The 27,276-nt window shown below is 38.0% G+C and overlaps 1 protein-coding gene across 1 annotated transcript; it reads right to left on the bottom strand.

Moving 5' to 3' along the window:
• Nucleotides 1–21,793: 21,793 nt before the first annotated feature.
• Nucleotides 21,794–24,410, bottom strand: LOC108605784. Its single transcript, XM_017995587.1, has 4 exons — nt 24,389–24,410; nt 23,093–23,661; nt 22,868–23,020; nt 21,794–22,785 (listed from the first exon to the last, which is right to left on the bottom strand). The coding sequence occupies exons 1-4, from the start codon at nt 24,393–24,395 to the stop codon at nt 22,084–22,086; spliced, it is 1,431 nt and encodes a 476-aa protein (XP_017851076.1). The 5' UTR covers nt 24,396–24,410; the 3' UTR covers nt 21,794–22,083.
• Nucleotides 24,411–27,276: the final 2,866 nt, after the last annotated feature.

Genomic DNA, 27,276 nt, shown 5'->3' on the forward strand with positions numbered 1-27,276 from the left:
AACAGCAGCTGCATTACGCATACGCCGCGTCTACACAATTGATGTGTAGTGCTTGCAACTTGAGCAGCCAAAGAGCAATGCAGCGAGCATTAGGCAAATGTAAGTAAAAACAAGCTTATCAAGATCAAAAAATATATATTCAAATAGTTGAATAAATTGTTTATTAAATTTAACTCAAACGTATGTGAAAAGAATCAATCGCATGAATCTGACTATACAATTAAATTATATATAAAAGAAATGCAAAAAAAGCAGCAATTGAATTCAACAACTTAAGCTATTAAATTTATCTCAAGAGCATAAGCAAAGTAATTAAAATTGCAAAGAAGAAATCAGAATAAATTCAATGAATTTAAAAATAGTTAAATAAATAGACAGATGCACATTAGTGCATTAAAATATAAATTTATATTTTTAATTTATTAAAAGTAATAAAATATTATGAAAATAGTTTATTAAACTTTAAATTGACTAATTAATAAAATATTAGACACTGCTTAATACGTCGCTTTGTTTTCCATTTTGGATAATTGATAAATTATAGAATATTAATTTTAAAAAATATTGTAATTAATAATAAAGTATGAATGAAATATAGGCTAAATTATTGCAAAATTGTACAATAATTAAACATACTGCAGTAACTTTATAAAATCTAACAAAGCAGCTAACTGATCTATAGCTAATAAACAAAGCAACAACAAATAATTTCATTTGTTCAATGCTGATGCTGGATGCATTTTAATTGCATGACTGAAGTAAATTACGCGGCTTTTATAGAGTTGTACAAATATTTTATGAGCCATATAATAATGCCACAGTACCCAGTCACTTATTGTTGTTAATGTTGCTGCTGCTGCTGCTGTTATTGTTGTTGTTGTTGTTAGGCATGACAATTTTTACGACATAAGCAATGCTTGTTTTGCTTTTGGCTTCGGCATATTTTGTTGGTTTCTTTTTCGTTTTTTTTTTTTTTGGGAGCGCGCTTATCGCAGCAGATGAATCTACGCACACCTTGGACTTGGAATCTCGGCTAAAAAGCAAGAGGGGCCCAGAGTTCGCTTCCTTTTGTGTGTGTGTTACTAATGTCTCACACACACACACACAAGCACACGCACTCTGTCGCTCTCTCTCTCTCTCTGTCTGTGTGTGAGTCGCGGTTTACCCCAATTGACTTGGTGAGCGCCTGCGCGACTGCGCGACTGCGTTATGCGTTTATCGCACACAATCAGCAATTGTCATTAATTTCGGACGCTGTGTACGTGCTCCGATTTGTCTCTTGAATTCTTCTCTCTGCTGTGATTCTCTGTGACTGATTCAACAATTTAATATGCAGTCTGGCTTGGCTGGCTGCATCTCCTCAGAGTCAGTTAGCCAGCCCCCCGTGGGACAGTAAAGATCGCTTATCGCTTTTGATTTTATTGTGGGCCCCAGCAGCAGCAGCAGCAGCAGCAGCAGCCTCTTTCATTCTACTATTGTAACCCTGGGCAACTGGGACATGCAGTAATGCAATCCATTCAAAAAAAGTATACAACAGTTGCTCCCATTTGCTGTCTCTTTCGCACATTGGCAACCCTTTTGGCGCCATTTTAATGGAATTTTCGAGCAAGTGCACGTAGCGCTCATCTATCTTAAGTTTTGATAGGTTTTTACGAGCTATTTATGCGCTGGCCTTTATTAAATTGAAAATTATGTCTTTCTATGAGAAATGTCTAAATTGTATAAAAAGAAGAAGAATAAGCAGAAGAAGAAGAGAAAACCCTTTTCGTTAGCCTTGTGTGTTCTTCAATGAACTTGCGCTCGCAACTGATTCGAATCTAAATGTTTATTTGGTTTCTCTTTAGTTTCACACACATTTTTTATATATAATATATATATAAGATATAATATTATGAAAAAATTATAATTGCAGCTTCTCATAAAAACTGTAGTTGCTTTTTATACATTCTGTTGTTTCGTTGACAATTAATTAAAATATCTTATTTCGTTTATGTTTTTTGGGTGTTAGCTGTTGTTGGTTTTTTTTTTTTCATTTTTGAGTTATCGCTGTTTACTGCAGATTTATAGATAATGGTGTTACATTTAGGTAACTAAATCACACACACAACACACACACCACACACACACTCAAGCGCCCACTTAGCCAAGCACTTGGGCTTTGCAGCTTTGTTTAACCACACACACAGTCCATTCTCTTATTCATTCTAAACACTCATATTTATATGTCTTGATTACTAAAATACATAATTATATATATATATATATATATATATATATATATGTTGTGCTGCTTGTCGAAAAAGTCTCTCACACTTGAAAATCGCTGGCTCAGCTCTAGGGCCACTTAATGGACCCGACGCGCCTGGGAATAGGTGTTGAAATCTCTCAAGCAGCCTCAGCAGTTTCTGCTTTCATAGAATTCACTTCAATTTGGCGCAGCTGTGTAGCAATCGCCTCAAAGATCATCTCATCAGCATCAGCATCAGCAGCATGCAAAAAGAAAAACTGCGCAAAAAATTATACAAATTTTACTTATAGACTGGCTATATAGCTATTGCGACTTTGTTAAGATTTTAATGCTGACACTTTGTAAATTTGCTAGTCAGTGTCAAAAGCAAATTAATCAAGGCGAAAGACTTAAGAGCCAAAACTGCATTTAAGCCAAATTATTTGGAGGCAAATGAGCATGAAAGACGTAATAAGAATTAAATTTAAATTATATATTAGAAAGTATTTATAAGCAGCTACACATTTTTAGTTTGTTTAATTACTTAAACAGTGCGACGTATTTTTGGTTTAATTTCAAACTTCCGACTTATTTTTCCTTTAGCTTAACATTAATGAGCCTCAAATGATTTTTAATTTGTGCGCCTGCGTTTTATTTTAAATTAATTAACTTAAAGTTTTTGCTTACTTTTTATATTGTCAGCTGTTGAATTTGCAGCGTACTTTTTTGTTTATCCATTATAGATTATAGAATCGAAGTTTATAATCTGTTTGCATGGCAAAAAAAGCAAATCTGACATCATGGCTAAATGATTAGGCCCACTCAGATAAGATAAAATAGCATTGCAAAGAGTCAGAGCTCAATGCAATCGAAATCGCAGTCGCAGTCGCAGTAGAAAGTAAATTAATTTTGATCAAATATATTATAGCTTAAGATTTGTAATGAATGCAATGAAAAGCATTAGATTTAGTTTGATTGGAAAGTAAGACAGCTTAAATCCTTGTTGCATGCTGGCTTAGCTTTCATTGCAACAATTGGAGCAGCAAACTGTTGCATGCAACTTTCACAACAACAACAACAACAACAGCAGCAGCAATGTGACAACAATAATGTTGGCTTGGCTATTGGGCCGACGTAGCGGCGCCTTGGGCCATATAAATTATGCTCGATTAACAATGGGCACATTTTTTGGCTTATTGTGTGCTCTTTTCCGCTTAATAAGGTTAAAAGGTGTGCGAGCTCTCAATTGCATAACAATGTTGAGCAGTTGGTCAAGCCGAGCCAAAGTGACAGAAATTATGAAAGAATTTTCTGAAAAAAAAAAAAGGCACATCAAAGGTGACGCGCCCACTTCAGCCAAATAAAGAGAAAATAAAACAACAGACAACAGGCAGCAAAAATCTCAAATTCCAAAACTGACAATTGCATTTAATTCGATTGAGTGCAGCACAAAAGAAACTCTAAACACGACAGGACATCCCAACGCTGTGTGTGTGTCTGTGTGTGCAGGACAATAAAGTGATCAATAGCTGAAAAATGTTTTTAATTGTCAATGAATGCAGCATGGCACTCTCCTTGACCTTTTGCGGCTGCCCAGCGTAATAGTTGCCCATTGGCCATTGTTGCAGTTGCTGCTGCTGAAATAAATTGCCCACCACCCAGGTGAGAGCAATGCTCAAGCCCAAGTACCAATAAATTGTATGAGTTGTACGTGTTTGGGAGTATGCACACATACATATGTGTGCGCGTGTGTACGTGTGTGACATTGTTATAATTAATGGCCAGGTTGGCGCCAGCGCCAGCGTCTGAGCCTCAAAGGCCTGTGAACCAAAATGAGCTCAACTTTGCATCTGAGAGACTTTTACTGCGCTCTCGCTCTCTCTCTCTCTTGCGCTATGTTTTGTGTCATATTTGAAATACGCACAGGAAACCGAGTTGATGAATGTGCATCCTTTCGAGCCGGCACGCCTTATCAACAGTTTGCATCGAGGCGCAAACAAACAAACCAAGCCAAGGAGTGAGCCAATCGCTCAAACAACAAAGCAATCAGTCAATGAGTCGAACACACACACACTCGATCGTGACACACAGAACGTGCCTCACAAGTGGCTGCACAAATATTGAAACAATCCTTTTATTTTCGCTGCGCTCGTTATTTGTATTTTGTCGTTGTTGTCGCTGTTTGTTTCTGAAAGGATGAGCGAGAGCTCGAAAACGTGCGAAACAACTTCACAAATGAATGCGATGCACAAATATTCAATATTTGCATTTGGGGCTAAACTAAACACAAGCCCAAGAGGCATGCCGCATGCCGCTTGCCGCTTGCCGCTGTTGCAACTTCGCTGCTGCTGCTGCTGCTGCTGCTTTGGTATGTTGTTATCTTATGATCTTGGCAGCTTGTTAGCCAAATGTCCCTACCCCGAACGCGCTTTGAATTCAGTTCAATAAACCAACGACAAATGCGTACACGCACTACTCAGGCTCAGCTGCTAAGCCCCTAAATGGTCAAACTAACTAATTCAAGTGCAAGTGCAAAAGGATGACAGTTTAGTCAGTCAGTGCGACAAAGTCGACTATGCAATGAGCTATGAAAATGGCATAAAATGCAAACTGAAAAGTCAAGCAAACATTTAAAACTTATAAGTTTTAATTATAAAATATTTATTACTTGGCAGCAATAATGCAAGTCAACAATATATCAATAGTTAATAGCTTAATAAATATTTTTGTAATTTTATTTAAATTTTAAAACGAAAGCAATAAATTTATTTAATAGCTAGCTATGTTTTTAAGCTGCAATATTATATTTAATTAACATATAATAATATTATTATAAATTTTTTAAAACAATATATATTTTAAATTAATAAGAATACATTACGCTTTCAAATTCAAAAAAAAAAATTTAACAAAACTTAATGCTTAGTTTATTAAATTAAAAAAAAGCGCATTAAATTCTGCACTAAAAATGTATTAATAATATTTCTACTTAATTTCATTAATAACAATTGAATTTCTAATATAAGGCCAAAAGATTTAAGTCATTGTGTCTATTATTATCGCTATTTTTGAATTAAATATTCAATCTTTTTTATTTAGATCAAAATATGGCAGAGTTTAAAATAAATTTATGCAAAATCTCTCTGTTAATGGCTTTGAAAATGTTTAACAAACTATCGTTAGCTATAGCATATAGCATTGGCCATATGCCATAATTTGTTTAATCAAATTGTTAAGACAAGTTGCAGGTCTGAGAGAGCAACAGACAGCAACATTTTTGGTATCTCCACAGGCCTGAGGATTGTCAAACGACGACGTTGCTATGTAGGCACAAATAGACTAATTGCTCGAGACTAATAAGACATCGTTCTCATTCAATTAAAATATCCATATCTAGTACAATTAGACGGACGACAAATGTCCACATTGCGTAGACTCATTAAACTTGCACGAATTATTGCACGCACTTTGTCATACATTTTAATTTCACTTGCATCGGCTGCTGCTCGTTGCTGTTGCTGCTGTTGCTGTTGCACATGCGAAATGAAACGACACCGATGCTGATGCCAATATCAATGCGTTTAAGCCAGGCCAATGGCAAGATCAAGAGCAGCAGCAGCATCAGCTGCAAAGCTTAAACAAGCACAAAGGCAAACGAGGCTATAACTAAATCGCATACACAGAGGCCTACTTGAGAGCAGCAGCAGCAGCAGCAACCAGAGCAGCAGCATGCGCTCCACACACATTAGCAATTACGCTCATTACACTTAATTACAGAAAACTAGGAGTGCATGAAGATTTCCAACTGCGGACCGAGAGATCGTGGCGATTCCAAAACTTCAGACCAGACCACTAGCTGTCTCGCTCACTTGTTGCTGCTGCTGCTGCTGCTGCTGTTGCTGCTGCTGTTGTTGTTGTTATAACAGTGCCTCAGTGGCTTGTGTCTTTATATGTAGTGGCCGCCGCGAGGATCACGAGCATGCAGAGCAAGTGAATTATTGCAGTCTCATTATGTGCGATGAGTTATGTATGGCGTATTGCTTTCGTCGTCAGACCCACAGAGTCTCGTCAACATCGTCATCATCGCCATCGCTGACGCTGACGCTGACGCAGTTGCTGCTGCTGCTGTTGTATCTGCATTGTAACATCCAAACATTCAGCCAGACATACGAGCAGCCATCTGTCAGTAACAGGCCAAGACTTCAGCAACAGCTTTTAGTTTTGAGCTGCTGCTGCTGCTGCTGCTGCATCTCCATCTCTCGAGCTGCATCTCAGCAACGCCATCTCCGAGTCCATGACTCCGTCGAAGAATGTAGTGTGATGGTCGCCTAAATCAAGCGTACTTAGCGAATGATTTACATTCCAAAAGACAGCAAACACACTGCTTTGCGGTATGTGATGTTATGCGAGCGGCAGCAACCACAACAGCAACAGCAACAGCAACAGCAACAATAACTTAAAACAAACCAACAACACGCACACACGCAGCGTCTGTGTCTGTGTTTGCATCTGTGTGTATGTGTATGTGTGTGTGTGTGCTCCATAACGCTTCAAGCATCAGCATACTAAAAATGATTTTAAGCTTTACGACTCAACAGCTCACCTACTGACAAAAAAAAAAATGTTTTCATAAGTTAAGTTATTTTAATAAGTCGCAGTTACTTTTTAGTAATTTATTTATCTGCAGCAAATGCAAGTACTAATTTTTAAACTAGCAGCTTTTATTAAATTTATAAGCATGAAGCATGTGCAACAATTTCTGCAATTAATTACAATTAATTCCGCAATTAATTCTTTTGAAATTGTTGCCAGCTTGCCAATATTAAGATAAGTATTTTTTAATATAAATAATTTAAGCTCAATAAAATAATTGCCTTAAAAGTAAGCTTGGTATATTTTTAAAACAATGTGCAACACTTTGTGCAATTAATTAAACATTTTCTTACATTTATTTAGGCATATCAAAAAATGTGCAACAATTTTAGCAATTAATTACAAATTCGCTGCAATTTACTTAAGCATATTTTAATTGCTTTATTGAAATAATTTTTTAGCATAAATCAAATTCACTTTGAGCTTTGTTAACAATAAAAATAATTGCCTTTAATTTAAGCAAACTAATGCGCAGCTACAAAATAAAGCGAAATTTATTTATTATTATTATTTATTTACTTAATTATGCACATTTTATTTAAAGCTCATTATCATTATTTATTTATTTATTTAATGTCAACCATGGACAGTCGACGATAAAAGAAAATGATTACAAAAAATGTATAAAATTAAATTTTAAAATTATATAAAATTATGTAGATTTGATAAACTTATAGATTGGGAGTGTTAAACAGATGCAACATACGTTGCAAGGATTGCGGAAACCCCAATCAGGTCTGGGTTAGTTAAAATAAATTTTTTTGTTAGCGTTAATTATTAATAGTTAAAAAAGTTAAACAAGCAGCTTAGAAATTTAATTTTAAAATGCATTGTATTTTATCATTGTATTATAAATCATTAAAATGCAATGCAAAATTAAATTGTTTATTTTGTTTTTTATTTTTTTACGCTGCTCTGCTGCTCTGTTGCAGTTGCAATCAATATGCCACAGCGAACGCAATGTGTGGCAAGCGATAATAAGCAGCAAAGTACTGCCAAAGATACGGCGGTGGCGGCGGCGCAGTTTCCGTCACCGTCACCGTCACCACCATCGTCAGTGTGTTGCCAAAAGCAGGACGGGAATGGGAATGGGAATGGGAATGGGAACGGGAATGGGGACGAGCGTAGCGCGTCGGACGCTTCGTCGCATAAATATCACCAGCAATTACTCAGTCATAAGTTTGCTGCCTGCTCGTTTGCTGTCATGACATGAGTAACTTTGCTCGTTGGCTCAGCGCTCACTTTATAAGGCAGAGAGGCCAGCCAGCCAGCCAGCCAGCCAGCCAGCAGCTCCAACTCTATCTTGGTCAGTTGCTGTCTGCTGACTGCGCGACTGCGACTGCGCCTGCGCCAGTGCCGAGAGACTCCTTTAATGCCAAGCCGCCTGGCCTCGCCAAGTGCAGCCCGCCCCGCCTCCGCTGCAACGCCAACTCCAGCCCCAACTCCAGCTCCAACTCCAACTCCAAACCATTTTTTGAAGGCAGCGTTGTATGCGCCCAAGTTTGCCGCCGGCCATGGCAGCCGACATGCAGCTCAGCCACAGCTTCAGACGCTCTGATGTTGTTGCTGGTGTTGATGTTGCTGTTGCTGCTGTCGCTCGTTGCACGTTGCTGCGTCGCTAGTGTTGGCTTGGCAAATTTTTACAACTTTTATAAAGAGCACACTGTGCCGGCCACTGGGCGGTAATTTGTTAAAGCTTCCTTACTTTTCAACACTCCAAAACGAGCCGCAGCAGCAGCAGCAGCAGCGCTGACCTGAAACACACACACACACGCACATATTTTAATTGCGCCGCTTGTGTCTGTCTGTGTGTTTGCGCTTTAGATCCTTGCGCATGCGCCACTTTTTTTTTTTTTTTAACTTGCTTGTGGCTTGAATTTTTTTTTGGTTGCTTGCTACTTTGTCTTCTGGCCAAGCATGATGATAAATTTTCTTGGCCATCCATCTAAGCAACCAGCACCCCAGCATGTTCATCATCTGGCAGCAGCAGCAGCAGCAGCAGCCACGTCCTAAGTAGGTTCAGCGTCATTCACAACACTCACACATGTGTACTGCTCTTCATACTCACATTACACTGGACATAAGCACTTGCTTCCTCAACACAAATCAACTGCACAGAATGACGTAGCTGACACCCTAGTTGCAATCCCAGTTACAGTCTTGAGCTTGAGGCTTGAGTTAACTTGTACATTTTTGAACATATTGAAATATATGCTTAAGCTTTCTACAAATAATTCAGTTGCAGCTGAAGCTTAATGCAGCTGCACTTATATTTATTTATTTTAATTGTAGCCTAGAATTACAATTGTACAATTGGTATAGCCTGAGCAACAAATGCCTTATATTTATATTTACTTTAAATGCACGCATATTTTTTATATATTCTTTTTATTTAGATTTAGTTTAATCAACTCTTGGCACACTGTGCACAGCATTTTGGAACTGCACTGCAAACGAGCGCAAATCTCTTGCCCCAAAATATTAACTCAATGAAATTGTTAAGCATCTTTCACTAACATTAATTCAATGCTTATTTATTTAAAGCTGCAGCTTATTTATAACTTATAAAGAAAAAAGTAAACAATCATTCAAAAGCTATAAATAGACGAAATTCGTTGCAGCTGAGTTTTATGCCTTGTTAAATTTCTTAAATGCTGCTTAATAAACATGCATTTAAATTTGTTTATATTAAAATTTTCAATATAAACAACAGCGATTGCTTTTTGTTTTATATTAAACTTTATAAGTCTATAACTTGGCTTAAACAAAAACGTTTCAAAAGCTTTATGCCAAAATAAGTGCAATTTAATTTAGTTAGATAAACTACTTTGCTTATGCCATAAACTATGAGCAGCTGTAACTTAGTAGAAAAAAAAAGTAAAGAGAAAATTCTTTAAAATTGTTGCTAATGCTGTACCCAGCCCGCCCCCGTAACTAACATCCGGTATACGCCCATGAGGCATGCCTTAGGCTTTTGATAAGCAGTTGCTACTATCAATGACGTCTTTAGTTTTATAGCGCTGCTTGTTGTTGTTGTTGCTTACAACACGCTGAGTCAATAAACGCCAAGTTAACTTGTTGCTGTTGTTGTTGTTGTTGTTGCTGCTGTTGTTTTTGCTTGTTTCGTCAACGCAAAAACGACAACGAAAAATTCAATGAATTGATCATAAAATTGCGAGAAACTCTGGCGTTTTTCTCAGAAAAATTAACTGTGTCTTTTTAACGTTGTTGTTGTTGCTCTTCGTTGAGCAAAGGGCGCCTCGCAGACACTTAAAAAATGTGGCCAAGACATTGTTATGGTCTCAAGTCTTTTAGGCCCGAGAGCTGCAAATATTTAAAAAGCACAAAAAAAAAAAAAACACGCAAATAAATAAAGCGACAGCTGACAATGACCTTGCTTAATTAGCTTAAAGTTATGTTCTATCTGCTTAAGCGTGCAAATTAATATATAAATAGTTAGCAACATTTGCTTGAGATGTAAAAATCTGAAATGCTACAAAACATACTGAAAACATCGGCATTTCCGTTTAGAAATATCAAGGCATAGCATATATGTATATATATATATATAAAGTGTAGACGGCTGAGTGCATAAAATTGATTTGCGTCAGAGCATTAAATATTAGCAGCTAATAAGACATTTCTTTATCGCAATGCCCTTAGATTTATGCAATTTGCCATATATACATATATATTTATTATCGTTCAGTTATTCTATCGATTTCCGGCACAGTTATGTGGGTCTCTGACGCTTCGCATTCCAGACATGACACAAACTATTTATAAGGAAATTAATGCCATTAAATTGCCACCAAAAAAAAATTATGAAAAAAAATATCAACTACAGCTAAAGAAAGCTGATATTACTATATAGCATATGGCTCAGTTAGGAATTATTGCCAAGCATTAAGCTGCATATTAGGAATATTATTTGTTTATATATATCAATTTAAAAGCTTATCAATAACTTCATTAACACACAGCTTGCAAAATATCTAGAGCAAGAGCAAAGTAATGAAATCATTTAAATATTTTATATTTTTATTTATTTAATGCAGTCGATAGACAAAGACTTGGCAAGTTATAATGTAAACTTAAATATTTGAATGTAAACATTTAAAAAAAAAACAATTTTATGTTTATTTATTTAAGTTAGTTTTGTTTGGTTACTATTTAACGCATAGAATGCCAAAGATTTGCAAAATTAAGCAAACACACAAATAACTTAATTATATGCAATTAAATATATAAAAAATTATTAAAATACGCAATTGAAAAAACTCTTATATTATTTTACTACAGCATATAATTATATATTTAATTATTGCTTTGACTGCAAAAGACTTAAGATGAAGTCTGCAGCTTTGACTCTTAATTTATCTTATTTAATTATTAAAAACTACTGATTAAGATTTGTGCTTATCTCAAAGCTTGGCTTTATTTTAAATATATGACCATAGGCTACATTAAAGAAATTAATTAATATTAATAAATAAATGAATAGCACGCGCGCACGCATTTCTACAAAAAACTGAATCATATTCAATTATTTGTAAATATGTCAAGTCATATGCGTATGCTTATCAGCTGGCAATTACGCAAAGAAACTCAATTTGAATATACATATGTCTAGATATTGAAGTAATTACGTATTTTCTAGATATCAAAGTCCATGCAGGCGTATGCCAAAGCGTTTAGCGTTTTTTATTTTTGGCAACACACGCAGTGGGTCGAAAGTCTAATTGACGCTTCATCTATCAAGCTTAATATGAATATATCAAAAGAAGAAAAAAAGAGCAGGTAAGTCCCCACAGCTAAGCATAAATAGTTTTTTTTTTTTTTTATATTAAACAAATCAATCAGCGCGCGAGTGAATCCCATACACGGCTATTGAATATTCCATGCAGCAGTTTGCATTGAACTGAATTTATATGCGAAGTTGGGTTTAGCCAGCTCAATTAAATAAAAGCAAAAAGAAAAATCACACTATGCCTGATTAGAAGATCAGCTGTATATATATATATATATATATGTAATTGCTTGTTGTGGCATTTCCGTCAAGCAGCAAATGTTGCCTAGCGCTAGAGCGAGAGCTCTATGTGTATTTCTTTTTTTTTTTCTTGTGGGGGGTACAGTTTGGCGGGGGGGTAGCAGCCAATTGCTTACACAAGCAAAGCATTTGAACCGTTTTTAATTTCGTTTGCTTTGTCTAAAGTCGGTTTTTTTTTGTGTCTTCTTGGTTTTTGGACTTTTGGACTCCAAGACGTTCAACGTTTTTTATGATGGGAAACATTTTGTGTTGAGTTGTTGTTGTTGTTGTTGTTGTGACTGTTGCTGCTTAAATCATGTGAATGTGGCAACAACACACAGCTCTTGGACATTTCCAGTGTTAACTTTGTTGGTGGGCAAACATACACACACACACACTCACATAGCTCATAGCTGCGCAGACCCAGCTACGTTTACGTCTTCTTCGTTTTTAGTTGCCCCTTTTGGGCCGCCCCAAAGCTGTAACCCAAGCATGTCGCTTGTTTTTGTTTTTATTTTTTTGTTTCGTTTTTTTTTTTTTTGTTTTGTTTTGCCTAATGACAAAGACTAATATTTTCTTCCTGTGACATATCTCTCTATGCGTGTGCATTGAAATTGACTTTGACTTCGACTTCGACTTCGAGTTTGAGTTTGAGTTTGGGCAGCGCTGTTGGCGTTGGCGTCGCCGTTTGCCGCTCCATTTAGAGAGACGCGCTGCTCTCGGTCCATTGTTGTAGCAGCATTTTATGGAAATTATTTGTTGCATTGCGCTGCTAATGTGTTAAAACAATAAGCCTTAGGGGCCGCCTGCACATTTGCTTTGCTTTTTGCTTCTTTTGTGTGGCACAAATAGAATGAGGAAATATTTACACAAGCGGCGGCGGCGGCGGCGGCGGCAACGACTGCGACAGCGACAGCGACAGCTGACCAGCTGTGCACGGCACGCCCCTTGCCGCCCCTGTGTCTCAGTCGCAGTCTCAGCGTCTCAGCTCAATTTGCAAGGCAACGACAAAATGTCTAAACTGTCGTCTCTCAAACTAGGACCACCCAGCCAACTAGGCAGCAGTTCACACAGCCTCACCCACACACACACACAGCTACACACACAGCAAGGTGCACTGCTGCTTGGCTTGTTTACTATTGCAGCTTGGCCAAATGCATTAATTAACTCCCACTGCGCCAGGTGCCTGTTGTCCTTTGGCAATTGCCAATTGTTGAAATTGAAATGTTTACTGCTGTGTGCTGCTTTGTTTGCTAAGTAAACTCAGTGCAGGGCCGCACAGGGCGTATGCGCAATGGACTAACAATGCACAGTGAGACAAGTTAATAAAATAAATCACAACAGCGCTGACTTGACTTACAACCTCAACTGCAATACAAGCTAATAAAGGTTGCAAAATATTTAAAGTCTAATAAACATAAATAATATATAAATTGGATATGCGCAGAAATTTTGCAATAACCTAAAAAATAATTTAATTTCTACTATGAACTAGCCACAACTTTCACATTTAGCTTATTTTTGAATCAAAAATGTACTGAATATTTAAATAACAATAAGAATTTTAATAACATTAATAAATAAGTTCTAGTATTTTGAATAACTTTAACGCATTTTTGAAGTGCTCAGCTAATCACTTTATCAGTTGAAACAAAATTTAAACACATAATAAATCTTTATTTTAAATGTTTTACATATTTCAAACAATTATATAAACTAAATATAATTATTGCAAAGCATTTTTGGAGTAATTATTATTAATATTTTGTAATCTTTATTATAAGCCAAGCGTAAAAAAAAAACTAATACTTAAGCATTTGAAAAATATTTATTTAGTATTTTTGTAGCTTATAATGTTTGATAAGCTTTGGAATTCAAGGGCTTGCAGCACCTTGACATTGCAGCACACACACACATACACACACACACACACACACATAGAGGTAAACATACTTGATATGCCAGCTTGATCTCTTAAACTCTCACACGCTGCCACACACTCCAGCATTAATCACAAATCAAATAAATACAAATAGAGCAGAGGCTGCAATCTACACACACACACACAGACACAATTAGTGTGTGTGAGCGAGACGGCAAGACGGCGCAACACTTGACAATGACACAATGCGTCAACTTTGGCGGCGGCGGCGATTGCACTTGCACTTGCTGCGCCCATAGATCATAGTGCGCATTCAGAACTGGAGAGGTTTTTGGTCTTTTTTTATTTATTTTGTTGCATGCCGCAGCGCTTGGCATGCCGCAGATCAAAGCAAGAGTGCCTCAATAATGATAATCATCATCATCATCATCAGCAGCAGCAGCAGCAGCAGCAGCCGCAGCAGCGTCTTAACAGATCTTCTACTTGGACGCTGATCTTCTACTCGGATTCGGACTCGGACTCGGTCTGCAGCTGAGATCTGATTCTGACAAGCAACAACAATTTGTAGGCTGAGGGGGTACGTGACGGTTTTGTGTTGTATTGTTGTTGCTCTTTTCATTTCATTATGTGGGACATTTAATAAAATTTTCTGATTATTTGTACCCTTTTAAGGACCCTCAATCAATTTGTGCCACCTGTGCCAGCTGAGCCGAGGGGGCACTTGGTGAAAATTTTGTATTTTGTACGCCTCGTTGATCTTGACGCTGAGACATGAAGGTTGCATCTGAGCGCTGGATGATGATGATGCGGCAGACTGAAAGCGGCTTAAGACTTTGGTTTGAACTTGGGATTAGCCTGGAATGCGCATTGATATTGCGCATACGCAATGTAGTGCGCCAGCGACTTTCTAATTTGAAATGCACACACACACACACACATAAACAATTGGACACACCCACACAGACGCGCTGTTGCAGTTGCAGATGCCCAATGCATTGTGCGTGCATCTTCTTGTCACTGTCACAACAACAGCAACAGCAACAACAACAACAACACTGAGAGCAAGTGAACGACAATCGCCGCACGCGTTCAAAAGGTTTATGTATTTGCTATTGTTTGCCAGAGCCAACGATTTGTAGATGGAGAGCGCGAGAGAGCGAGAGAGAGCGAAGGTAAAGGCGAGCCCAAAGCGGAACTGATCAAAGTCATTCAAACATGAATGAAGTTCATTAAAAACTGATCAAATCTGTTCAGCGAGAACAATGCAAACAAGACAAGAGTGGAAAAGACGCTGCTGATACAACAAAACGAGCAAAGAGCTGCTGCTGCTGCTGCTGCCAGCGCTGACTGCGCAGCTGGCAGTGACAGTTTTGTGATGCGTCGTCGTCGTCGTCGTCGTCGTTTCAATTGTGAGTGTCATAGCAGGGGCCCACACTCTCTGCCTCTCTGCCTCTCTCTCTTGCTCCAGGCGCGCTGTGGCTTTGCCTTTGCCTTGAGCGCTCTGTGTGGCTCTCGCCTTGGTGTCCTTGCTGTGTGTGTCCTGTGCAAAGTTCTTTTATAGCAATTTCTTTGATTCAATTTTCTCTGCCTTTCGTTTTGGTTTCTCAATTCACTCTCTCAGGCTAAATAATGACATTTCCTGATATTTGTTTACAACAAAAGGACAACAGCAACTACAACAATCGACAACTACAACACCTGATACACAATCAGCAACATAACGGAAGTGCTAACGGTGCTTACAAAAACAAACACAGACAACAACAACAACAGCAACAGCAAGAAAAAAAAAAACGCTTAGCAAAACTTAAGTAACACATTTTTTTGCTTTCAGTATTAAAATTTTCTTAACATTTAGAATTGTTAAATAATTAATCATAATTAATCATTTTCTAATATAGTAACTATTATTTGCTAATTCAAATGTTAATATAGCATAAAAATTCAAAAGCTCACTTACATTTTTACATTAATTGTAATATTTTTATTTTTAGATAGCCTAATTATTTTTTTACATTTTTTGTTTAACTTGTTTAGCTTTATTTATGCCTGCGTATAATTTTTTTCATTTTATTATTACATGAAATTTCACTAGAATTGTTTGCTATGCGTAATTAAAATTTTTGCACAGCACTATTTCGTACATTTCTATGTTGAGTGTGTAATGATTTTTATTATGACTAAAACGGGTTAATTTTGTTTTATATTTATAACTTTAGTGCATTTAATAATGCAAATAATTTGCTTGATTTTTTCTCTTGCTTTCTCGAATTTTCTAATTACCAAAACTCCAACCGAAGGTTTGCCCATTTGCCCAAGTGAGCAATAAAAGCGTCTGAATGCATTTTGTTTGCATGGATTATTTGTTGATGTTGCCGTTAAATGCATTGTGTCTAACAAGAGAAGGTTGGGCAGGAGCGCACACACACACACACACATAAATCAAGTGACAATCGTGTGTTGAGTGTGTCACTAAGGCAAAAATGCCGCTGGCAATGGTCGGAAGATGTCACTGGCGGTGATTATGACGACAAACCATAAAATAAAATGCAGCTGAGTTCAGTCTGCATATAAAGAGTTGTGTATGTGTGTGTGTGTGTGTGTGTTGTGGCTTCCAGGAATATGCATTTGGCCCGCGGTCGCTCCTAGACGTGGCTTAATCCACGCACCGCACGCACCCAACCAAAAACAGAAATGAAACGAGTGCGAGAGTGCGAAAAACAAAAGTCGGAGCGAGCTGCTATGCAAATGGCTAAATGCAAAAGAATATCGTCATAAAAACCAACGCAACGTAAGTCGTCCATAACCCAAACACACACACACACACACACACACACAGAAAACTGAAAACTCAAACTCGAAATCGAAACACACACAAAACAAAGCAAAACGAAAATTTTACTTGGCAAAACTCGAAGCGAAGCCAACGGCGTCGGCGTCGTCGTCGTCACTCGTGACCGCTATAAATCGATGAAGTCATTGTGAGGCTATCCTTGCGTGCAAAGGAGCACACACACACACAGTCATACACATACACATATAATAGGCTGCTGCTGGAAGCGAGGCTAGTCCACAGTGCCCTGCGGCTCTCTCTCTCTCAGTTTTATTTTCGTACTTGGTTCGATTTTATTGCCGCCTCATAAAAGTAGCATAAACATGTTAGTAGCCTGTTGCTACCGCTACTTAAGTTAGTTGCCCATGTTGTTGTTGTTCTTGCTGTTGCTGTTGTTTGCATTGCTGCTGCTGCTGCTGCTGCCTGTTGCCTGTTGCTGTTGCGCGTATTGCACAGATTTATGAATTTGTTGCACTTTTTATTATGTGATTTTTACTTAAGCAGCAACGCGTCGCTTTGCTTCATACACTCTGCTCAGAATTTTGGGGCAGCAGCTCGACTTTTGGCTGCATTCAAAAATAGTAAATTACAAATTATATAGCACACTAAACAAATAATTAAAAATGGTATTTGCATATAAAATAAATGAATTAATAAATTCCAAATTATATAAAACACTAAACCAATAATTAAAAATGGTTTTTGCATATATAATAAATGAAATATTAATGCCTATTATATATATAATTTTTTTTAACATATTTCTATTATAATATTGAATTTATAACATATGTATATATATTTTTGCTGATTCTTGCTTGCAAATATAAATCAATGAAAATTTAAAGCGATTTCAGTTGATAACAAATATTTCAACATTTTATTTATTATTATTGCTTGCTAATCTTGCAAATTTATTAATGCTATATACTGTATATTGTATATATGTAATTTTATTTTTCTATTTTACATTTTTTTAATATTCATTTTTGTTTGCTTGACTACAGAGTATTAACTTGTTGTAGTTACACATGTTTTAATTTATTTTCTTTTTTTTTGCTGCTGCTGCTGCTGCTCAGCTCTCAGTCCAATGTGTTCTTGTGAAGTTTTCCCTTCAGTGTCAAAGTGTAATAAAATATTACTCATGGTAATTAAAATTTTGTGCTGCCGCTGCCGCTTTGCTGTGTTGGATTTGTTTAGTTTTTTTTTTCTTTTTATTTTATTTTCACTGTCGGCTCAAGTTCAATGTGCACGACTAAAGAAATAAAAGCAACAACAATTTTTGAACAATTAAAAAGTGTTTTAAGGTGCTTAAATGCCCAAACCAGGCAGCAGCAACAATAACAATAACAACTATATACTAAACAGGCGCGTCTGTGGCCATAAACTTTAACAAACTGCGTTGCTGCTGCTGCTGCTGCTGTTGTCGCTGCTGCTGCTGCTGCTGCTGCCGACGACAGTTCAACGACATGTTTATTAAGTCATACGCAAAATTTGTTAGGCCTGCTACTCCAGGTACTAACAGGTAGTGCACAAGCCCCTGCCCACCCAACTACCCCTCCCTACGCCAAGCTACAATCAAGCTGAGCGCTGAGAACTTGACTGCGTTTGAATTTATGTGACGGCTCACTATGAAATTACATAAATGAACATTAAACAGTCGCTGAGTGTGTGTGTGTGTTAATAAACAAATTAACAAACAGCTTATACAATTAGCATAGCCAACCGCCACATGAGCGTAATTTATGTGCCAAAAATAAAAAAAGACTTAAATTGCATGTTGCTGACGTAAATATCGAACTATAAATAAATTATTTTTAAATATAACTATGCTGCTTGATAAACGCCTTGACTGCTCGCGCGCCATAATTGTTGTTGGCAATCAAATGTCAAGATTGTTATTATTATTGTTGTTGTTGCTGTTGCTGTTGCCGGCCGGCAAGCCGCATAATGTAAGCAAATAATAATAATAAATGGATATGCCAACACGCTTTAGATGCAAAGCAAACGCGTGACAGAAATTTAATTGCACATTTTGTTTTTGTTTGTAAACAAATCGTTTGCTTGTAAATTGTCGCTGAAAATTGATATTAACAATTATGAAATAAGAAAATAAATATGTTTATAACTGTAATTGCAAGCACAGCAAACTGGGGCAACATGATGTGGCAAGCTTGAGACTAACCCTGAAAGTTTCTTTTGTGAGTGGTTTGAATCTTTTTTTAAAATAAACAAACAACTTTAATTTAAAGCCATTGAACATAAAAATAAGTTTAAAGCAACAAACGCATTTCATTGAACGAACAGTTTAAATAATAAACAATTTGCAATTTGATTTTGAGTTCAACTGACTTCTGTTTCATAAAATATACAAAAATATTATATTTTCAATTTAAGCATAAGTAATTAATTTATATGTACAAAATTTTAAATATTAAGCGCAGCAGCAGCTCAAATTTCTTACAACTTAAATCTTGTTGCCCTATCTTGTTGGTTTATTGCTGCTTTGCATTGTTATATAGACAACATATAATCTAGATTTGAACAATTTATTTGCAGTTGTCAGCAAATTATGATTGAGTTGACGTTTAATTTAGTTGTCAAACAGCATTTGAATAATTGACAGCAGTTTGTCCAATAGTCTGTTCAAATGTTTTGCTCTGTGGCACAGTGGCAGACATAAAAACACGCACAGACATGCACACACACACACACACAGAGAGACATACAGCGAGATAGAGAGTGAGCGGTAGAGGGGTTCTCGGAACTGTAATTGCAGCCAAGACAATAAAAAATAAAATAAATAAATAAATTGTAAAATAAAAAAGGACAATAGCAAAAAGTGGCAGCACACACAGTCGCTCAAACAAAAGAACGCACAGCAGACAAAATGCAGTTATCTCTGCCGCTTATGGCTAAAAATTGTGCAGTACAAAGAGCCAGGCCAAGACGACAGAGAGAGAGGGAGAGAGAGAGAGAGAGAGAGAGAGAGAGCAATAGGCTGCAACAGAAAAATGATGGGTTATTAAATGTTGTTAATCTTTTGGCCCGGGCCTCGAACATATTCAAATTTCACAGGACGCAAATGTGCAAAAAGTAAAAGAGAAAGAGCCAAGTCAGGTAGGCACACACACACACACACACAGTTACCGTTATGCTAAGGACAGTGGTAAGGACTTCGACTGCGACTGGCGAGCCTTTTGCCTTTATTGTGCACGCTGTTTAAATATTTACGAAGTTTTACAATATTTATGACAGCTAAAAACATAACAACACCTACTCCTAGCCATTGGGACACTTGACACTGCACACACACACACATAGACACACAGAAAGGTCAGCTTAGTGGCTCAGTGGCTTAAGCAATGCGTTCAGCTTCCTGGCTCTCACTCTCTGCGCTTTGCTCGATTGCAATCAATAAACGGCTTAGGCCACAGCGTCGAGCATCATAATATTTAAATGTATATACATATTTTTTTGTTGTATTTGTATTTGTGCATTGCTTAATCCATTTGCATGTCAACACTTGGCCCTGGGCACCAGTTCATAGCCACATTTGCATTTTGTTTGGCACTCAAAGTACGAGCACAGCTTCCGTTTTGCTGGCCTAATCCCCTTCAGCTCGCCGAGATCAACGCGCTAAAGGTGCCACTAAGCGCCCTAAACGAAGCTCAATAAGCCAAGGCATTAAAAAGTAAATTTGCCTAAATCCTAGAGCTTAGCATGCAAGTCTCTTTGGATTACAGACGCAGACAGACTTAGAGACAAGTGCATAGCAATGCTTAGTGCAGCTAAACAGCAGCTCAAAGTTCATTGAGTTAAGCTAAGCTCAAGTCGCTCGCTCATTGATAAAGCCAATTGCCAACTTTCAGTTATTTTCATTGAGTCGCAATCAGCTGCCACTTTTGTGTGGCAGGTAGTGTTGCAAGTGGAGTCAAGCGACTCCAGCAGCAGCTGCTTGAAAATTTAGCAATTCACATACTGAAAGTAAAATGAAAATTGAACAAAAGACTTTAATAAAAACAAATGTTGTTAGCAGATCTAACATATTTACTGGCTTAATATTCATAGATCTGCTGCTCTGCAATCGAACAATTTATATAGCTTTCTATATAAAAAAATAAACTGATAAACTTGCTGAGTCGAAAGCAAAGCAAACAAGCTTCAGCTTTGTTCTTTGTCCGTTTCAAGGCAGATAATCAAAGTTAACATCTTTAGTTTATGAACAGAAAGAACATTATGAAATTTCAGAAGTGATAACTGCAGATCATCATAAATGCAATTGATCAAAGTCGAGAGAGCCTGCAAGACTTTTCTTCGACTTGTATATCTAAAAGTTTGTCTGTCTTTGTTTTTAGATATAATTGCCAATCTTTTTCTTTTACAATAAATAACAATTAAAGCATTTTAAAATCTGCTTTAAATTGATATTGAAATGAATCTGCCTCTTTACGCTGAAATTAACTCAAGTTCTTTGCTAGAGGTGTCAAGAAATTTTAGATTTAGCTTTAAATTTTACTAAAATTTTCAAAATATTTGCTGCAAAAATTTGCACACTTTATTTTGCATTAAAATGAATTAAGAATTTTATATGCAATTGTAACCAAATCTAAAGTAACTTAGAGTTGTTTATTGATGTTTTAAAAGCAGGCGATACTTTTTGTAATTAGCAACAAAATCTCTTTAACAATAATAAGCTAAATCGAAAAATCTACCCACCCTTGCTGCAATTATTTGCTGTAAACCCAAAAAGTTCAGAATACAAAAACTTGTAAATTTTATTTGTTTCATTTATTCGCATTTTATTCGTACGCTTTGATCTTGGCGCTATCAAGTGTCGCTAGTTTAAAAAAATCATAATAATATAATAATTGTGTGTTTTTATTCTTAGGCTGTACAATTTTTGAATAGAAACTAGCTAAGCATTTAACACTCACGACTATATCACAGTTCAAACATAAATTAGTTTTTAAAATTACAAAAAAAAAAAATTAAAAATACGCTTAGCTTAAGCAAAAAAAAAATGTAAAACTAAAATAAAATAGTGGGACATATGTAAACTAAACTAAAAAAAGAGTGAAAAAAAAACAGTTTTTAATACTTTCAAGTTGTTTTGGCTGCCAAAGTCAGGGGTAGGGAATGGTTGGGAGGGGGCGGGGCTGGCGGTTGCGCTTATGTGACTAGAACGGCAACTGCTATGTGTGTGTGTGTGTGTGTTGCTTAAGACTAATTAGCCCTTGGAATGATTGGCAATAAATAAATACATTTAATAATACTTAAGTGGGCAAGCTAGTCAAAGATTGTGTGTGTGTGTGAGAGAGAGGGGGCGAGAGCGAGAAAGAGAGAGCGTTTTGTGTTTTGCGAACTCCATTTAAATAATTTACTTATACTAGGCGAGTTTAGGGTTGCATTTTGGATGAATCTACAATAATGTTGTTTGTTCTTATCAAATTGGCTGCTCACGTGCGTAGCACGCGTCGCGAATGTCGCTGCGCCGCTGCCGACGCCGACGCTGGCTGCTGGCGCTTGCCGCGGCGTGCACTTAACTCGACTTGGCTCGGCTTGGACACTTCATTGAACTCCTTGCGATTGCTGGACAGCAATTGTTGCTGCTGTTGCTGTTGCTGCAGACGCTGGCGTCGCAAATTGCGCTGGCGACGCTGACGTCGCTCGGTTTTGCTGTCGCGCGGCAACAGCTGCCACATGGTGCGCAGAAATTCATAATAATGATGCTTAACAAATCGCATGTCAATGACATCGGCCTCAGCAACTGTTGCTGCTGCTGCTGCTGTTGATTTTGTTGTTGCTGCTGCGGCTGTTGCTGCTGTTACATTAACGCTTGGGCGATGCTTGCTGCGCAGCTTCAAACGCTTATTCATATCATTGCGCGATATTTGTGGCAACTGTCGCTTCTGCTGCTGCTGGTGCTTCTTGTGTTTGCTGTTGGCTTTGGCCGGTGCCAGCGCCGGATAAGTTTTGTTTACGGCCGTCTCCAGCTCGCAGAGCATGCTGCGCGAACTGAGCAGCAAATTGCGCAGCTCCTTGGCCACCGGCGACTCGCGCTCCAAGTACTGATGATCCCAGTTCAGCTGCACGCGTCTCAAATAGGCGAAGCTGGCCACATACGTCTGCATGTTGCGGTACCAGCGCTTTAGAGCAATCTAAGGCGACAAATAAATAAGGCAAATAAATAAAAATATGCAAAATTAAATGAGTATAAAACATAAATGGCTGACAACTTACCGTAGAGTTGGGCTTAAGCTTGGGCAGAAATTTGTAGTTGTAATTGTGAAGCGACCACATTTGCATGTCTCTGATATCGATAAACTGCTGCTCATGGCTGTTGCTCAGCTCGCGATACTCCGTGCCGGCGGCGCGCTTGAGCTGATTGAAGACCTAGCAATAAACAAATAAATCAAAGAATTAGTTGCAGCGTGGGTGGGCGGGCGGTTGGTTTGGTGCACACACCTGCTTGGGTCGTAGTGGGCGGCGGCGTTCGTTGGCTGCTGCTTGATAGTAGCTGCCACCGCAGGGATTGAGCCACTCGGGCGTTGTGGTGTTCTCATTGTAGTTGCGATCGTCGTACCAGCTGCTGTTGCGTTTGCGATGACGCTTGCGTTGGCTGTTGGGAAAGCTGTTGCTGCTGCTGCTAAAATGTTGCTGCTGACTATTCGTGCTGCTGCTGGAAGTTGTAGTGATGCTGCTGCTGCTGCTGGTGGTGCTGGCTGCTTCTATAACTGTTAGGCCGCCATGTGCTGTTGACATTGCTAGCGCTGCTTGCAGTTGTGCAAATTGTAGCAGCAGCAGCAGCAACAGCGTTGATGTTGCTGATGTGCTTGATGATTTGCGTGTTGATGTTGCTGTTGTTGTTGTTGTTGATAGCGACGACATATCCGCATTGTCCGGCTGCACTTTTGTGTGCGGTGCTGCTGCTGCTGTTGCTGTGGGCGTGGCTTTGGCCGTATTGCTGCTTATTTTGCTTGTTGTTGCCGTCGTGTTGCCTTTAACTCTGGTTGCAGCGCACTGGCAACCAACAACTGTATATGCAATAAACAAATTATATGTATGTTGTATGTTTAGTAAATGCGCTCAAGTCAATTTTGATTTCGTTTTGGTTTTAGCTCTGTGTGTGTTTTTTTTTTTTTTTTTTTTTTTTAAATATGTGAATTGCCAAAAAAAATATATATATCAAATAATAATTATAATAATCAAAAGCAACAGTAACTAATGCGAATGCGAAGGCGAAGAAAAGAAAAAAAATTCATAAATAATAATAAGAAACACACACACAATGGAATATTCAAGTGATGAACATGGCAAGTAATTGTTGTTGTCTATTGATTGTTGATTGTTGTCGATTGGATTGATATGCTATATATATATGCTTGCTCTATATATATATATCCTTGCGCTATTCTTTCTCTGTTGTTCTCTCTCTCTCTCTCTCTCTCTCTATGCTGCAGAATCCTTTTCAGCAATGCAAATGCAACTGCAACTGCAATGCAACTTGCTTGTCTCTCAATAATTTTGTTAAAATTTGTAACATTTTTTTCTGTGCATTGAAATAAGCCGCTTCATTTAAATTTGATCTCAAACTGTGAAAAAAAAAACACAAACAAAACAAACAAAGTTTTGCCTCAATTGCTCAATTTTTTAACAGTTAACTCAAATAACTGAAGCAACAAACGCTGCGCCTGCGCAAACTCAAAAAATATGTATATATAATATATGCTTATGCTATATAAGATCAACAAAAATACACACACCGCATTATAGTTGAAAGTTGAACGTTGTAATCCAATTAAGTTTGTTTCGATTGTTGATCGTTGATTGTTTTATAAATTTGCACAAACACTTTGAACACTTGAACAAAAATTAACGTTTGTATAATTTTCATATATATATATATATATATCTTCTAGAATTGCTAACGAGCTCTTCTTCGCGTACACTACTGTTCACGTCCAGGCACAAAACCGAACTGAATCCAAAGTTGCGCTGAATTCGACCAGCTTTCTTTGTTGAGCAGCAGACCAAGCGGCAGACTGAGCCGCCGTCGCCGCCGCCGCCGCAGCCGCAGCAGCGAAACCGAAGCGACCAACCAGACAAACCAAATCGAGCGACCGACCGAACGACCAAGAGACCCACAAGAGAGAGAGCTGCAGATCCAACAACAACAAAAAAATATATAAAAATAATCAAAAGCAAAATAAATAAAATACGACCCAAGTGAAAAACGAAACAAAAGAAAAACTACCAGAAACCCAAAGAACGCAAAGCGAACTCGCTCGCTCGCTCTCGCTCTCACGCTTTAGGCCAGCTCTGATCGTTGCCTACCTGAGCTGCATTCGTTTCTTTCTGTCTCTGTGTGTGTGCACTCGTTTTTGAATCGCTCGTTGGCCAACGACAGGCAGACCAACCAGCTAAGCGACTTGCATTTGCTTTTTATGCCTGTCTCAGGCCTCCTGTACCGACTCGACTCTCAGGCCTGCCTATTCCATAGCTGTGTGTGTGTGTGTGTGTCGCCATCGCTCGCTGCCGACTCAATTTTTACTCATCCAATGAAAATATTTCACTCAAAGTCTTAGGCTCAGGCCAATTTACCTGCGCATGCTCCACAAGAACAACACTAGCGCTCTCTCTCTCTCTCTCTCTCTCTCTCTCTCTTGCTCTGTCTCTTTCGCAGCGCTGACCTTGACTAATGACATTTGTATGTCCATATGCCCTTAACCCTTTAACGCCGCTAAGTATGCTGAGCTTAGCTGCTGCACCTGCAAGTTTTATTTGTAAGCCAATTTGGTTTTAGATTAACCATAAATTGTTAAGCATATTCCATTTTTACAATGCTAACTGAAAATTTCACAGCTCTTTGCAACGAGTGCAACGTTGCGTATGCGCAACTTGCTTAAAATGCCGCAGACCAAGGGCAGCAGCAATTAATAATTAAGAAATTATGCTATAAAAAAATATAAAAAATATTTAGAGCAAAGCAATCGCTAATACTTATGTCAAAATTATAGCTTGAAGCATTCAAAATCGATATCAAATATTTTGCTGTAGCTATTGTAGATCATGCTCATTATTTTTTTAAAAATTAATGTATTAAATTAATGTACTTACGTGTTTATGTAGAAATACATTCTGTAATAATTAATAAAACTGCTAACTCTATAAATGATTTACTTAAGCAAAGCTTGCATTGATATTTATTGTAAAGCAAACTGAGTTAAAAATTATATATGCCAACTATTAAAGGCGTTAATCTATAATATTTAATTGCATAAATATTGTTTACAGCAGCTAGAAAAAACTTAGCATATTTACTATTATAAGCTGCATATTAAAATAATCTAAATTTGTATTTAACAAAATGTTAAGCAACAATTAGTTTAATTCATTTAATAGACTTACCTTATTAAAGCCATTGCTGCAGTCAAATATTTATGCAAATTATTTAAATAAAGGCTTGAACGCTAGCTGCTTAACTTGGCTACTGATCAATGCCGCAGCACTACTTTGCATATTTATGAGCAGTTGGCCAAAACGCAGGTCAACTCAAATAAAATAAAAAAAGAGCAGCGTTCGCTTAGTTATTACCTGGGCGGTCCGCTGGGCGGGCTGCAATCAAAACTGACCTGGGAGGGATTCTCCAACGTTTTTTAGGTAGAGAGAGAGTGAGAGCGAGAGCGAGAGAGCGTACGCATTGTAATTGTTGCCTGATAACGTTTGTGGGACAATTGACAAGCTAATTAAATGTAGTTGCTGTTTGGCTGTGTTTTGCTTTTGTCTTTTGTGTGTGCGTGTGTTGTTCACAAAATTATGGCCACATTGTTTGGCCGAGAGCAGCTGTGTAGAGAGGACGAAGCCGTTTGCCGACGGGAGCCGACGCGTCGGGAGGCATTTGGCATGGGCATTTGGCCTGTGTCTAACCGTAAGTGCAATTGTTGGCCTGGCCGCCAGTCCAACCATCCATCCATCCATCCATCCAGCAGCAGCAGCAGGAAGCAGCCGTGTCTCTCAGCGGGGGCATTTGCCTTGATTTTCGCCGCGCGCCACACACAACAAGCAAAGAGCATGAGTGAGGCACATATATCAATATGGCATGTCAGCTATAGAGAGAGAGAGAGCGAGTTTCTCCCTTGGGCATATCTAACATATATATCTTGTCTATCTAACGCTTCAGCCGTGTGCAATTCGCACCCGACAACAACTTCATCTACATGGACAACAAACACGATTATTGCATTGATGAGCTCCTGCTGCTGAGTGCGCAGGCGCAACAGGATGTCTCGACCCAACAACAGCAACAACAAAGAAACGGCAAAACCGATCGGCAGCCATAGGCCAGAGCCTGAGCCCGAGCCCGAGCCCGAGCCTGACCTCGTCTGTTTTAGTTGCAATTCGTTCTGGACAACAAAATATTTTGCTACAAAATTGAGTTGTTTGTGTTGTGCGGTCCCCGAGCCGCTGTCATGCTGTAATTTTTTTTACCGGCCGTAGCTAATCGAAAGGATACGCTTAAATTGCCACAGCCAACGCCAAAAACACGGCGAACACCTTTGTCGACCTCGCTGCAAGCCGAGAGAGCAAGATCAGTGACAGACTAAAAGGCAACGACTGCCTAGATACCCTATGAAATGCAATTAAATTCA

Source organism: Drosophila busckii, chromosome X (assembly GCF_011750605.1).
Source record: "Drosophila busckii strain San Diego stock center, stock number 13000-0081.31 chromosome X, ASM1175060v1, whole genome shotgun sequence".
NCBI lineage: Eukaryota > Metazoa > Arthropoda > Insecta > Diptera > Drosophilidae > Drosophila > Drosophila busckii.